The sequence below is a fragment of the Betta splendens genome, chromosome 21 (assembly GCF_900634795.4).
Source record: "Betta splendens chromosome 21, fBetSpl5.4, whole genome shotgun sequence".
Lineage (NCBI taxonomy): Eukaryota > Metazoa > Chordata > Actinopteri > Anabantiformes > Osphronemidae > Betta > Betta splendens.
In genome coordinates this window covers 5963219-5977587 of record NC_040899.1, presented here as the reverse complement: position 1 = coordinate 5977587, position 14369 = coordinate 5963219, and the positions used below count along the sequence as shown (strand labels likewise).

The window sequence follows — 14369 nt, the reverse complement described above, 5'->3', positions numbered from 1 at the left end:
CTTCTTTACGTCGCTCTGCCTCCTCCTGACAATCCTCAGATGCCCTCCTGTGTTTTTTGTCTTTCCTTCTCGATGGCTCCAAACCGGGGCGGTTTTTAAGGCGAGTTGACAAGGCAGCAGAGAGAACGTCCCTCCTCTCTTTTTGGGGTCCGCTCCACTGAGGGATCACAGTTTACTACTTCACTGTTGGGAGCAAATTCGGAGTTTTTTACAGGAAAGTGCCAGCGCCGACATTTTCGACATCTACCTGCCGCTGCGGTGATTCACTTTCCACACAGATCCTACAGAAAACGATTCAATTACACCTTTAAATGCATTTTCATCCTGGAAGACAAGGTGATTTGCGGAGGGCTGATCTTGTGTGAGAAAGGGGGTTTTGTGCGTGTGCAAACACGAAGGCTGCACCTTCACATTTCACATGCCCATGCACTCTTCATTTGTGTGTTCTGCATGGGCACATGTTGGGACTATTCATATCTCATTTCTTCCACACCCGCCCCATGGGAAATTGGAAAGATTCCTCCAGAACCAATGCAAAGAGACAGCTGAGACAGTGATTTCATTAGCGCCGGTGTGGTCGAGGCCCCTGCAGCCTCACTGTGAACAGTAGCAGAGAAACCTAATGAGAATAAGGTAAAAAAAAATACTTCTCTAACTTGTTCCCACAACATTTGTGATCCTGCAAGAAATAATACACATAATAATCACTATGTTTTCCTACTGCAATGGAATTTTCAAGCTGTTTTTAAAACATCACCCGTGTTTAGATTTGACTCGTTCAGGATAATGGTTAAAAACCACAAGACGCCATTACTGAAGTCACAACTTGGCTTTTCCACTTGGACCTAAATCATCCTAAATAAAGTCTTAAAACTAGATAAAGTGAGCACAAAACATTAAATGTATTATATATTGTATTGGATATTTGCAAAGAGCCTCCACTAACAGCTGCATCCGCCTTTCGCAGCATAAACCTGCTTTAATGCTTCTCGTAACTTTATACGAGGCTTGGAGGGATTTTAGCCAACTCCTCCTCACAGAGCAGCTTCTGCTCTGCTGCTGTTTGGCCTCCTCACACACAAACACCTTCCGTGAGGCCTCCGTCCTGGACGCCTGGACATATTCCTGCAGACACTGCCTGCACTGCTCTGATCTCATAGCTTCATCAATCACGAGCCGTTTTTAAAGAGAACCTCCGTGGTGCTGGTGAGAAGGCGGCACTCTGCCTATTTACGCTGCCCTAAAGACACTTCAGTCTCCACTTCATCCCATTTCCTCACTCCTCTACCTCTCATTAACGCTCCTCTGCCTCCATTATATGCAACTTTTTGCTCTACTTCTTTATCCTCCACTTGTCTGCTGCTGTCCTCGGTTTTATTCTAGCCCTTCTCCCTCCTTCATTACTTCAGACCCGCTGTCTAAAGGCCCAGGGTGTGAATGCAGCTCCATCTTGGTCTAAATACTAGAACTGTTGACAGGTTACTCTGTCAGTAAACACAATGCAAAGGCCACCTCTACCCCTGAACCTCTGCACTACAGCAGGGTGCAACTATCATTTGGGCCAACTGTATAAGCGAAACACTGTTAGAGATCAAGCACGCAGGGCCCAAAAGCTGCATCTAAATGTTGTCATCCTAATTTGAGAGATTGAGACTTGATTTACTGCATGTTTGCTTGTTTTAAAGGGCGCTTTATCAAGTAGTATTCGCCCGGGGCTATTTATTGTTCCTTTATTGTCAATCAATCTGACAAGGAGGAGACGGTCTTTTAAAACATGACTCTCCTCCAAATATCAATTCCAATAGTTCAGCAATGAAAACAACGTGCATGTGAATGCGTGCAGACATTCCGTTGCAGGTTAATGGATTAGTTCTCCACCACAACCTCAGTCCTTCCTCCAACAGGGACACAAATCACTGACCTGTCCTTCCCGCTGTAATTTGAAGGGTTTCATCCGATGATACACAGACTAAGAGGCTCCATACTCACTCTATTCTTTCATGTGGTGGCTATTATTATGCAGCTGTATGGCTGTATGTAACTGTGGATAATTGAACATTTTGAACCTTTGAGCCAATACGCCTCAAATGAATCCTCAGCTCCCACATCAAAATGATTATTTCTAAACAAACCGTGTTTAATCGACTGCATGCCTCCGCGGCACTCTCCATCTGGAGGATGCTGTGTGACAGCTTCCCTTAAATTACAAATATCAATCTGCCACAGTGGGAGCTCAGCTGCCAGTGGCCCCGTGGGGGTCCACGTCATAGCAACCAGCCTCCAGAACAAAGCCATCAAAACGCCAGCTCACTGGACTCTCCATTGTAAGCCACGGACACCTCCGTGCGTCCCCTCATAGTTCCACAACAAAACCCTTGGGCTCCGCGGTCCCCAGATGAAGTGGGCCTAGTGTGCCGGCCCAGTTGCTCCGTGTGGCTCCACCTCTCTCCCCCACGGCAGGGACCGACAGACGCCCGCACCTAGGGCTCCCAATCTGCTGCGTGATCAGCAGGACGTTCCCTAAGCGTTCCCCCTCCTGATCACCAGCTGTCTTCCCACAGCAACACCACCACTTACACTCTAGCCACCCGCTTATTGATACACTTCACCACAGGATCGCCTTTGAGTGCTCTTTGGGAAAGCAATGGGTCTGTGGGGCGGCCTAATTCAATCAACATTAGAGGCAAACACACACACACACATCGTTTATCACCAACAGAATTAATCCAGAGTGGCTCAACCAGCTCTTCCTGTTTTCTGATGACCATTAACTCGCAAACAAATCAGATTGTTTTGGTCCCACCAGGCACTGAGCAGCTTAATAACCCCGGTGTGAGCTGTGTGTGCAGTGTTATCAGGTACTTACTGTATATTTTTATACACAGTGGATCATGCAAATATATACACACTGTATATGGGACATAGTAATCACAGAAGCACAAAGTCAGTTATTAGGCACGGAGTCGATGTCTTGTCTCCCTGGAGCTCAATTTGATTTCCACTTGGGCTATATATCAGTTCCTCAACTGTGTTTATAGCAGGCAAGGAAGCAGGCACGGTGCACCACTGAATCTAAACAGGGCCGGATTAGAGAGATGCCGGTTGCGTGCTCAGTCATCAGTATTTCTAATGTGTCTCAATGGCCCTTTGGTCTACTACACATAGTAGCATTATCTTGGAGCAAATGCTGAGGCAGCTTATTTTAGTATCATTTGTAGTGTATGTTGTATGTGTGTTTATGTATGAAGCGCGTTATTATTCCAGTTACAGTATGAAGACATCACAGGCATCCTAAATGTATGTTGCAGCCCACATGTGTGTGTGTGTGGCTCAATATCTGTCCACGAGTTTCAACAAAAATGTAACTGAAGGCAAATGAACATTTCCATTTAGAAAATCAGCCCAGAGTTGAACAAAGGAGCTGTCTGTTTCAGCACCACGGACAGTTCCTGTCATCTTCCATGAGATGAGGCGCTCTTGGCAGCGACATGCCAGTTTTATCTGCTGCACTTTTTAACATCAGACAGAAGTGACTTTATAAATTCTCTGTCTCTGCTCATAAAACTACATTAAAAATCTATAGTGACACCGAGACATTTGCCAGCAATTACATATAGGTATAGATGAACATGTCTGCTTATACGGCATATGGGTGCTAGCTTGATGTAATCTCCAGCTGCAGGCCAGTAAAGTCCCACAGACAGAGCTGCTGAGTTAAGGTTTAATCACAGCTACGTGTGCATGTTTATCTAAAGTTGCAAATTCAAAGATTAATAGTAGGGACTGATTGGCTGCAGTCTTTGGAGTTGCTGGTTAGAGCAGACTGGTGGTTGGGAGTTAAGCATTTAGTTGTGGTGGTTGAGATCAGGGTAATGAGATTATAAAATACATTGTGTGTGAGGAGAGAGTGGGTGAATAAATGCGAGGACAGAGAGAGAGAGAGAGAGAGAGAGAGAGAGAGAGAGAGAGGCTGCCATAGCACAAGCCTGTGCTCACTTACAGCACATGCTGAGGACGAAGCCCAACATCCACGAACCAAGATCACAAGCTCTGGCTTCTATCTGGGTCGAAGCGCTACATTACAAACAATAACAAATAAGGCCGATCGTTCCTGAGCGGCTCTGCTCCGCGATCGTCCAGAAACAGGATCATCAACAATCCGATTTCTGCGTCACGCGTCGGCGCTCGCACGGTTCCACCCAAGGGACCGGGCCGCTTGTCCCCGTGGGCATCTCCGACAGTAGGTCAAGAGGGGCGAGACGGTTCGACGGCACGGCCACGAAGCACGCGGCTCCCGCTTTCGACTGAGTGGCGTCTCTGTAACATTACGTAAAAGCCTCGTTGGAGCCGTGAAAAAAAAAAATGGAAGCGCGAGTTCTGGCATCTCGGTCTGTGTCTGCAATTTAGACTGTAACTACAGTGCCGCACTCTCACACGCAGACAAAGTCATGACACACACACACACACACACACACACACCGTTAAATCCCCGCTCCCTCCGTATAAAGCCGGGCTGTGCATATATTAAGCCTCGCTGTAGCCGCCTTCCTTCAGGGAAAGCTGCCGCTTCGTTTACACCTTTATCTAAATCCTCTGCTTATTGAGCCCCAGTGAGCGGCGGGCCGGTGTGTGACACTGCACTGCAGAGGGCTTTTCCGGCATCTCCACGATTGAGCTCATGAGCAAACACATTGGGAGCCAAATTCACAAAGTGTGGCTCCTCGGTCCAGAGACGACAGACACCGAGGTCCTCTCGAACTGCGGCACGTCCCTTTCACTTACTGGGTATTAACCCAACGTTCTGAACGCTTGGAGCCCATCACGCTCATATATTTCCCTTTGCTGCAACAGTGGCAGGCGCTAAACTTCCCCTTAAACAGTTCAGGAATCGATGAACACCACCACCATGGCGTTTCTATGGAGAAACCGCCGCAACTGTCCGATAAAAGCCCACAGTCACAGGGGATGTGTCCGCTGCCGCAATAGTGGAGAGTGAGAGAGCCCATTTGAATGGAACTTTCTAAAGCCACGCCGCCGTGTGTGGAAGCCTGGGGGAGATGCTGGCCTACCTCACCAAGTGGGTTCCAAAATGCTACGGCGCCGATCGTCAGTCAGTGGGGACGGATTTGGTCATCACAACTCCGGGTCAACAGGGAAAACACGCTTCCACAAAATGGGTGCACGCCGGTGATAGTCTGTGTCTCTGCGAGGTCACCCATTCAGCCAGTCGTCCGGTTTAAATCCAAGCAGAACAGCGGAGATCTTGTCCGTGTCTTTTGGGGGAGAAGTGCGCCAAACACTCGTCCTACGCAGATGTGACTTTGCGCGCCTGGAATAAAACGGTGATGTGTGGCGACGAAAGGAGGAGGGAAAAACGGCACTACTGTAACCAAGAAAGAAGATGCTTCTCAAAACGAGTGGGGGCGAAGCAGCGAAATGAACGTCTCCCTCGAAACACAAAAAAATAAAAACCCACAGCTGACTTGTGCGCAAATGGGGCTCGATCGCTCGCCCTCCCTCGCGGGTCGGAGCAGCCCGGACGCGCTGGTCGGTGCGATCCCCGGCGCTCAGTCGCGCCGCCGTGGAGGTGGGAGAGCGGAATGTATGGATATAATGGTGAGGTCCGATGGGGGGTTTCCTCCGACGCTCCGCTCTGTAGCTGCGGACGCACACGACGAGCAGGATCGCTCCCCGGTCCTAGCGCACCGCACGCGTCCCCCGCTGGCTCCGCCACGCGCCGCGGCTGCACCTGCACTCCATCATATTCATCGATTAGGCAGCGGAATGGAGGCAGGGGGGGGATTCCAGCATGTCTATAACTCAAAGCCTGTCCGGCGAACAGGACGAGAGGGGTAAAAAAAAGGGGTCCGCACTTGTTGGGAGAGGGAAAATGGGGTGGAGGGAGGAAAGGGGGGAGAGAGAGAGAGAGAGAGAGACGGGAAAAGGGAACGGACTTAAACCTGAACCAGTGGACTTAGTCCCGCATACCGATGATGTCCCGGCTCCGCGAGAGACACGAGCTTAAAATAAAGTCAGGAATGAGAATCTCATCCGCGTTAAACGCCCGTGCCAAATCACACGGGTCAAGTTTAAACGGCGGCTCCGCTCGAAGTGTTTCGCTGCCGCGGCTCAGACGCGGAGGGGAAATGGAAACGCAGCGGGCTGATTCTCCGGAGATCAATGGGCGACGTCTGCAGTGACATTAAGCACAACATGCGCCGACGCACGGAGCGACGTGGAAGCAGAGCCGAACGCATTAGAACGCTATAGAGGCTGGTCACGTGACCCAACATTCAAAGCGGCCTGAGAACTAATTAAAACCGCGTCGTTCTGCTGCTGTGAACTCGGGTTGCGTGGTTATTTTTTTTACTTGTGTTTTATGACGCTGCGTGTGCTTTTGAACGCAGCCTTATTTTCTCATGGAACCTGGTCGAGTCTTGACGGTTGTTCAAGCCACCACAACGCCACCGAGGGGGCGAGCCGCTAATTAGCAGCGTCCGCGTGCAGCTGCAGCCCATTAAACTCACCTCCACGCGCCCCTTCGGGCCGCAGATGTTGGCCCGGTCCAGATCAAAGCCTCCGCTCCCCGTTTGTAAGCGCGGCCCTCTTTGAGGTTATTGCCTCTTGAATTTAGCCTCCCTCGGTGTCCATTTCATTTCAAGTCGTGTCATTACTTCAGTTACTCTAAAGGGAACAAATAGCCACTCTCTGCCCTCGGCCGAGGCCAGATAAGTGGCTGGAGCTGGAGATGGTGTTAGATGGTGGACAAGGTAAGGGGGAGCATATTGGCAGTGACACCACACAGGCACAGAGGCGCAGCCTGCCAGCTGTTGTCAATCAAACGCTGACACTGACTCCCACCCGTCCAGCTGGTGAAGAACAGCGATGTCTGAAGTTTGGGCGGAACGTTTCTCCTTCATAAGTCTATTACGTTTGACTGGAAGATAAATTAGAATTGTGTGGAAAGTAAAATGTTCCAAAGCTGAATAACTCATCAATCCCTGTTTTTCTTGTGTAGCTGTGGGATAATCTTGTCTGGCGTCTAACCGCAGACATGTTTGCCACCGTTAATGCGAAACAAGTGACAGCTTTTGAAATATATTCTCAGGATGCGGAGTCCAGTAGCATCCCTTGTCTTCCGCCCTCACCCTGACCCAGAAGCACAGGCCAGAGGAAAAACACCAGCCCTTCATTTTCCCCCGATTCCTCTAAACTGCTCGTATCCATTAAGCTGCTGACGTCCCCTCACTTCTCTTCTATGCTGTATGTGCTTCAATTTAACGTACTGTACAGACAGTCTATCAGTCTCCATCTCCCATCATTACAAACATTAGACTAATATTTTACTTAGGTTACAGTGCAGCACTTAAAGTAAACACACAATCTCCATCAGTGGAGTAAAAAATTAGTTTAAAACAGCTGCTTGTCTCATTGTGAACTTGGGACAATGATTTGTTCTCATTAAACATTAGTGGCTTGTACTGGATATCTGGGATCTCGACATACTGCAGTACAGAAATACTTGCTCTGAAATCACCACGTCAGGCCCGACATCCATTCATCCACTCAAGGGCATAAGTTAAGTTTTATTCTTTAAGATTCCCTTCATCTCCGGCTCTCGCTCCAGCTGGTAGTCATGTCGATGGACCGAATGCCATTAGGTCTGAGCATTACCCATTCTAACCTTTGAGTGGCAATGGTGGTGATGGGAAACGAGGTAGAGCAGCACAAATACACACATCTGTTGAAAAGGTGACCACATCCCAGCTGGACGTGTGGCGTCTGTAAACTATATGGGAAAGGAGAGGGCTGCTTGTATAACCACACTTGCCCAGGGCTCAGGAAACTCGTCACAGAGGTATCTGCCTCCACACTATTTCTTTTCAGGGCATGAGTAGGTACCTGACCATCATCCGTCATGCAGAAAATATAGAGGCTGACTGGGATGACATAAATCCACCTCTTCATTCTTCTTAAAAAACTCACTCGCTCACCCGCTGCAGACTGCTGAATATTCAGCAGATAAATGGTGCATGAGTGATGCCATAGAAACTGCTGGGAGATCACAGGACCCGATCACATCTTCCTCCCACGCTCCTTTCTCTCTGCCGCTGCATTGTCCGGTCTGCTGAACGGCTCAGCACAGCACAGCTCAGCGTCTTTTCAGCAGGGGCTCCGAGTGAAAGCTCCCCGCGAGTTCAAACGGCGACCAACTCCGCTGGAACACGCGGCCTCTTGAATTAGCGCCGCGTCCCACTTTCCCGCACCGCCAAAAATAGACTTTGCGTTAGAATGCGATCAGATAAAGAAGCGATTAATGCCACGGTTCAATCGGAAATAAGAAAGAGTAACGTGAAGTCTCTGTGGGACGCGCTACAACAGATGTCGCGTTTAGAGAAACGCACTAAGTGGCTCCAACCGTGTTGAGTTCAACACGCAAGACTGTTTTTTAGTTCCACAACAGCTTGTGACGTGTTAATCTAACTGGATAAAGACACGACAACTGTGATTTAGTGAACGTGGATTTTAGGAAATTGGTGCATGTGGACAAAAACCCAGTGTTCGCAGGCCTAATGTTGTTCAGTGGATTTGTCAGACATGTTTTTCTTGCATCTCTGAAATGACACAACATCCAAAACTTCCAAGTTCTGGCCTTGAACCAAAGCAATCAGCTGCAGCAGCAAACTCAAACACATTGTAATTTCCCTTACAGCGTAACTGTACATACTGTACTATAAGAGTGCTCTGACCTTAAAAAGCAAAAACAAACAGACAGTCGCTCAGACAGACAGACAGACAGACGCTCAGACACACACACACACACACACACACACGCACACACACACAGAGCAGATGCTTCTGACTGTGTGCCGACTGATACGCGCGCGCTGCCTAATTGCAGGTTCATGAAATCTGCAGGTTGCGGGTGCCAAGCACTTACCAAGCGGATGCCAAGCAGTTGCCGTGACAGCAGGTCGTGACCTTCCTGTAATTGTCGATGATGCCATTTCCCCCGCTCATCTGCTGGGCACATCTGCGCTGGCACCCGGCTTCAAACCGCAGCAACACCTCACCACCAGCATTCATTGGTCTCAAACCTGCTTCTAGACCCCGACCTGAAAAACGCAGTCCTGTTCCTCTCACTAAACCGTACGTGTGTGGAGACATTTGCTCCTACTTGATTATTGACCTGTTTTGGCAGATTCCCCCCCTTTGGTGCTGTGATCTCCTCCCTTGGCAACTGGCACAAGGTTTTCCTGATCAGAGCGGCGTTTTTCCACACCGCGGCGCCGCGACCTGCGAGCTGCACGGCCAAGTGCAGCCGTCTGATGTTCCAGCGGGAAACGGCATCAGTGTCACATTTTACCCGATCGGCCGCTCAGCTGGACAGGAATCAAAGTGGAATACAGAGCGAGGGAGGAGACGCACGCGCAGGAATGGAGCGTCTGAGACTGTACCAGTCCAAGCCACTGTGGGATGTTTCAGAGAAACACTTGAAATGCTTTTTCTGATATGACCTTGCAGAAACAATCCCCGTCCTGGTCCGACCTCTTTTGCCGCCTCGTTATTTTACTTAGCGCTGAGACGCTGGAACACTCACGGAACGGAGCAGCTTGCACTGGCGACGCTCCGCACGCTGAGCTCTGCTAAATATTTCAACGAGGAACTAGATTTCCTCACCAACAAACCGTCTCCAACCCACAGAATTCATCGCAAGGCATGAAAAGCAGCGCAGGCTCGTGGAAACAGTGAGGGAGCGAAGGGGGAACGAGCAGCGCCGCTGCAAAAAGGCATTTGCGGACGCCTGTGGTGAGAGCGCTGGGAACTTAGAAGGAGGGCAATTATACGCGCATCACACGTAGGTGCAGGGCTGCAGATGAAAAAGTAATGCACGCGTGCAGACTTCAAACCGCAGACTTCGTTTAGATAAACAACACTGTGATCGCAAGTGGATCCTCACTAGACGAGCCCATGTGGAGGCTGCAGTGATTAAAACCTCCCCGACAGAACAATAATATATGAGTATATGATAAAGAATGCAAGCAGCTATAAAGTTGTAGGCTAAACTGTACCCACAGTACATGTCTGCTCCTCTATCCATCTCATGTTTTTGTTAACAGACACTAACATTATTATGTCTCCCGGATCCTCGGATGCTGTTTATCTAAATGAATTGGTGCAGCGGACTGAAGTGAGTACGGAGCGAGTGTGCACACGCTCTCCTATCACTGCTGAGACGCTCGTCAACATCATTAGCCACTCTCATTAAGCGCTCCCATCTAACCTGAATTATAGATCAAGCAGCCAATCAAGAGCCGGCATCCAGCGCCGTCATGGGAGCGTTCCCTGCGATTCCCAGCTGAAGCGCCTGCTTTTAATCAGAGGACGGGAAGCAGGAGCCGCTTTTTCTTCCACGCGCAGGAGTATGGGAGAAAACAGCAAAGAGGAGGGAGAGAGAGAGAGAGAGAGAGAGGGGAACGGGATAGGGAGGCAGCAGGAAGAGGATGGAGGCGCACATCCCACAGGGTCAGCAACATAAAGCTGCCTTGGCTTGACACACTCTTTACATGCATCCTCTGTTTCCTGCGAGTCATTCAAAACACGGCTGCACGCTGATCTCTCTCATTTTTAATAACCTCGCTCACACAAGCTCACTTCCCTGCTGGGATGGTGTTTTCCCTTTTTTATACCATACTTACTTCAGTGTTAATGGGGAAAAGTTTTGTAGACAACTGACGCCAAAGCTAAATAGTTTGCATCACTACAGTGTGCATGAAAGGAAAACATGTACATCTAGAGGAGGTGGAGGGAGGCAGCATTGTGATTTGGGGCTGCCTGCTGCCTCCAGGCCTGGACCACTTCCCATAATGCCGAGGGAAATGAATTTGGAGTTTCGACTTCTCAGACCTCGACCCAGCACAGCTGATGTGGACTGACCACAAGAGGGTGAGTCACACTAGACAACCTGAGAACGTGGCTGGAGCAGCTCTCCAAGGACATCCAGTATTCCTGTAATCTGGTTACAGGAAACGCTTAGATGACAGTTCGCTGGCGAAATTGGTTTAACTGTTCAATTTAAGCAGAAACTAGACAAAGAGCGTGTAGATGTTTTTGAAATGAGCTGCACTCACTTTAGTATCACTATGGGTTCATCTATACTGTACTGTACTGTAGGTAACTGCTGGGGTCGTGTTGCCAGCTGATGCTCCTCACAGCTCACAGAAATACAATGAAACACTCAAACCGCTCTGTAACAGTAACTACTACATACAAGATGTGATACAGACGTAACCAGGTGTGAAAACCTGCAGAGTCATGAACAAAAGTAAACCATTTGATGACATTCTTAACCTTCTGTCTTTTATTTCTCTCTCTTAGCACAAGGTTACTCAACAGTCCTTTAATCGTAACTATTCAACTATGTCTGAAAACAATCGTCTCCTCCCCGTCGCCTCTAGTCTTCATTAACATAGAAATTGACGAGCCACAATTGACGCTCTAAAGCAAAGTTCAGACAGCAAGGTCAGCCAAGATTCAGTAATTAAGGCAGTCCTTTAAGTGTGCTGGATCTGCCCATTAGTAATGCGGCTCCGGAACCCATCCGCATAGACCTGAAAATGGAAATAAAATCCATCTCGTTCCGGAGAAGCCCGCAGGACGCCGGACCCAGCGTGTAAAACAATTACAAACTGTCAGATCGGACAGAGGCATGAAAGCGGTCTCTGTGTCCTCGCCTCCGACCGCCTCACACCTTCTACACGTGTGGACCCATCACCTGTGAGCTGGACGTTGGATGGATGTCCCACCAGGCGGATGTTCATCCACAGCACGGCTTGTGGCTCTGATTGGTCCAATTGTCTGCTGCCTCGGGCCCAATTTGAGCCAACCAGACCCCAGCTTTCTGCTCTCTCATATTAAACGGCAATAAAGGCGAGCGTGCGAATGGTTTGCAGGGACAAAAGGACAAAAGGCGTTCTTTCTTCTAAGTGTAGCAGGAATGATTTATTCATGGTGTGTGAGTCCCTACCGCAGGTGGAGGAGGCGTGCTGGATGTAGACCTTTAAATTGTCTGACAGAGGTGTAGGCCGGCGCGCTCCACTCCCTTCCTCTCCGTGAATCTATTTTCTCTCCGCCGCTTGTCACGGCCGCGTTTTTAAAAGCTGCAGTACACTATGAACATCGATGCTGAGCGAGTATCTGGAGATTTCACTCTGTTCTTCTTTATTACTCCGGCTTTTAGGCCTAGGGGCTCATTTTCCTCTCCTGTTGAAATACACTACACTGCTGGTAGAACTGATTTAATCCACTCTGACCCTTCGCGTTTTGCGAGAAGGATAAACATGGAGCCTGTGAATTATTTATCTGGAATATGGAAATCATAAAGGAGACAAACACGCTTTCCGCTCATAAAATCTCACTACTTTTGCTGGTTAGTCATTATAGTATCATGAACAAGGACATAACAGAGCTAAAGGATGAGCCTACTTGTGTTGAGTGCTTCTTCCTCAGGTCGTTCTGGTCGTGCTGCCTGCGAGAAGCAGAGATGGACAGACAGCGAGCTCTGAGCGCTGACAAGGTTGTCACATACCCACGTTTTGCAAGTGTTGCTGTAACGGCAGAGAAGAGCGGCAATACATTAGAAATTCTGTGACAAAGCAGGAAGATGAACTGTCAAGTTCTCCCTCTTTATACTGTAACAGCCAAGCAACCAATGCATGACATGGTGCCACATTTTAGAAATAACAAAGGGGTCTTTTTGCTGCAGTAGTTTCTAGGTCTGGTTTCACCCTCTAATGGTCCAACAGCCACTAACGACATGATTTTAGACTCAGTGTTATGAAACCGAATGTGAAGAACAAATGATCATTTTCAATGCACTGCATATCTGTAACAGCCTAGTTAAAGTCCAGCCGCTCGTATGGATCGTCCTCTCCATCAATTTCAATGCTAACATCAATATATTTCCATTGATTTAGGTTTTTGACAGGAAACTGATTTACTACCTACACTTTTCTATTATTGGATCTGATAATGTTTCTTGCTTTAATTGAAAAACAACTGTTTAGTTAATATTACAAAATAAACAACAACAACAACAACGTAAAGGGCAGGAAATAAACAAACTCCATACTGAGTTCTGTGGAGATTCCCTCTGTGAACGGGGGAGAGCGACTGAACACATCTGCTGGAACATCTGCTTTCACTGTGTCACTCATGCATCAAGTGTTTCTGGTTCATTCTGGGTAAAAACACTCAAACCACAATTACACCACCGGCAGTGGAAAGGAGTCAGCGGGGCTTCTCTTTGTCAGTTCAGCATCTACCTCATCATGGAGCCTTTCATGTGTTGCAGTTTGCCTGGAATGAAAAAGGTGCAGCGGCGGTTGAAGCAACAACCATCCGGGATTTTAACTCCCAGCGTGTGTGTGTGTAACCGGTCCAATCAGGAGTCCAGCAATCAGGCTCCTCTGAGTGGCTGAGAGCAGCCTTCCCCACACGACTGCTACTGTACCGGCACCGTGAATCAATTAACACAGTGGACGGTAAAATACTGCAGGGAAAAACAACACACGGACACAGAGAGGCAACATCCTCCCCTCAGCCGAGCGCACAAACACACAGGAAGGACAAAAGGCAAACACAAGTTAGTGAAGGTCAGGAGACAAGAGGGGGAAGGACAGAAGGAGAGCTCTATTAGCCCAGAGTGACAGAAGGAGGAGTGTTAGATGCTTGCCACTGCATCATTTTGCTGTGAATGATTTTGCATGAATTTGTGTGATGACTCATGAGACACTGTGATTGATTTTCTCTGCAGCTAAAAGCCTGTAATCAGTAAAAAAACATGAAAACCTTATAAAAGTTATAGAAGTTAACCTAGCTTGTTATTTGTGTCTGTCCTCGTACAACGAACCTGTCCCTAACAGTCAGACAAACACGTGAGGCCAGTGGGGCTGTTGTGTTGCTGTGCTGTGTTCATTAGGGTGGGATGAAAAGCTGGAGTGGGTGTGTCATTAGCGCTGTAAGCTGATCCGGCGTGAGGGAACAGAGGCCTCCCCCGGCTCGCTGGTGTCTGACAGACAGAAGATTAGTATGAAGGATGTTCTTCATTTGTTAAGTGCTGATACTAATCCTGTCTGTCCACATTATGACACTCTGTCTTCGCGCGGCCTGGACACTGTCTGTGGGATCAACACTGACGGAAATGAAAACCAGAACCCTCTGTCTTCATCCAGCCATTAGTTCTGCATGTCTGAGTGGTGTCTGCCACATGAAGCACAGGGCTTTAAAGGGAGTCTCAGCAACTCTGAATGCAGAATAAACAAGGGTATTAATTCATTATACTGTATATTAGAGCCTCCAGAAGCCTG

The 14369-nt window shown here is 48.5% G+C and overlaps 1 protein-coding gene across 17 annotated transcripts in view; it reads right to left on the bottom strand.

The window, feature by feature from the left end:
• LOC114847693 (interleukin-1 receptor accessory protein-like 1-A) overlaps positions 1–14369 on the bottom strand; it is a 115914-nt gene that overhangs the window by 47357 nt on the left and 54188 nt on the right. For 13 of the 17 annotated variants that reach the window (XM_055505071.1, XM_055505069.1, XM_055505067.1 and 10 more), the window contains 2 exons: positions 13133–14305; positions 12487–12608 (listed from right to left, as the gene is read on the bottom strand). In XM_055505071.1, the coding sequence (XP_055361046.1) occupies positions 12487–12608; positions 13133–13217 (207 nt within the window). In that variant the 5' untranslated portion in view covers positions 13218–14305. Of the gene's footprint in view, positions 1–4000; positions 5041–5069; positions 6226–12486; positions 12609–13132; positions 14306–14369 lie in introns of those variants that run through there. The other 4 variants (XM_055505077.1, XM_055505079.1, XM_041069019.2 and 1 more) reach the window with 4 other exon arrangements.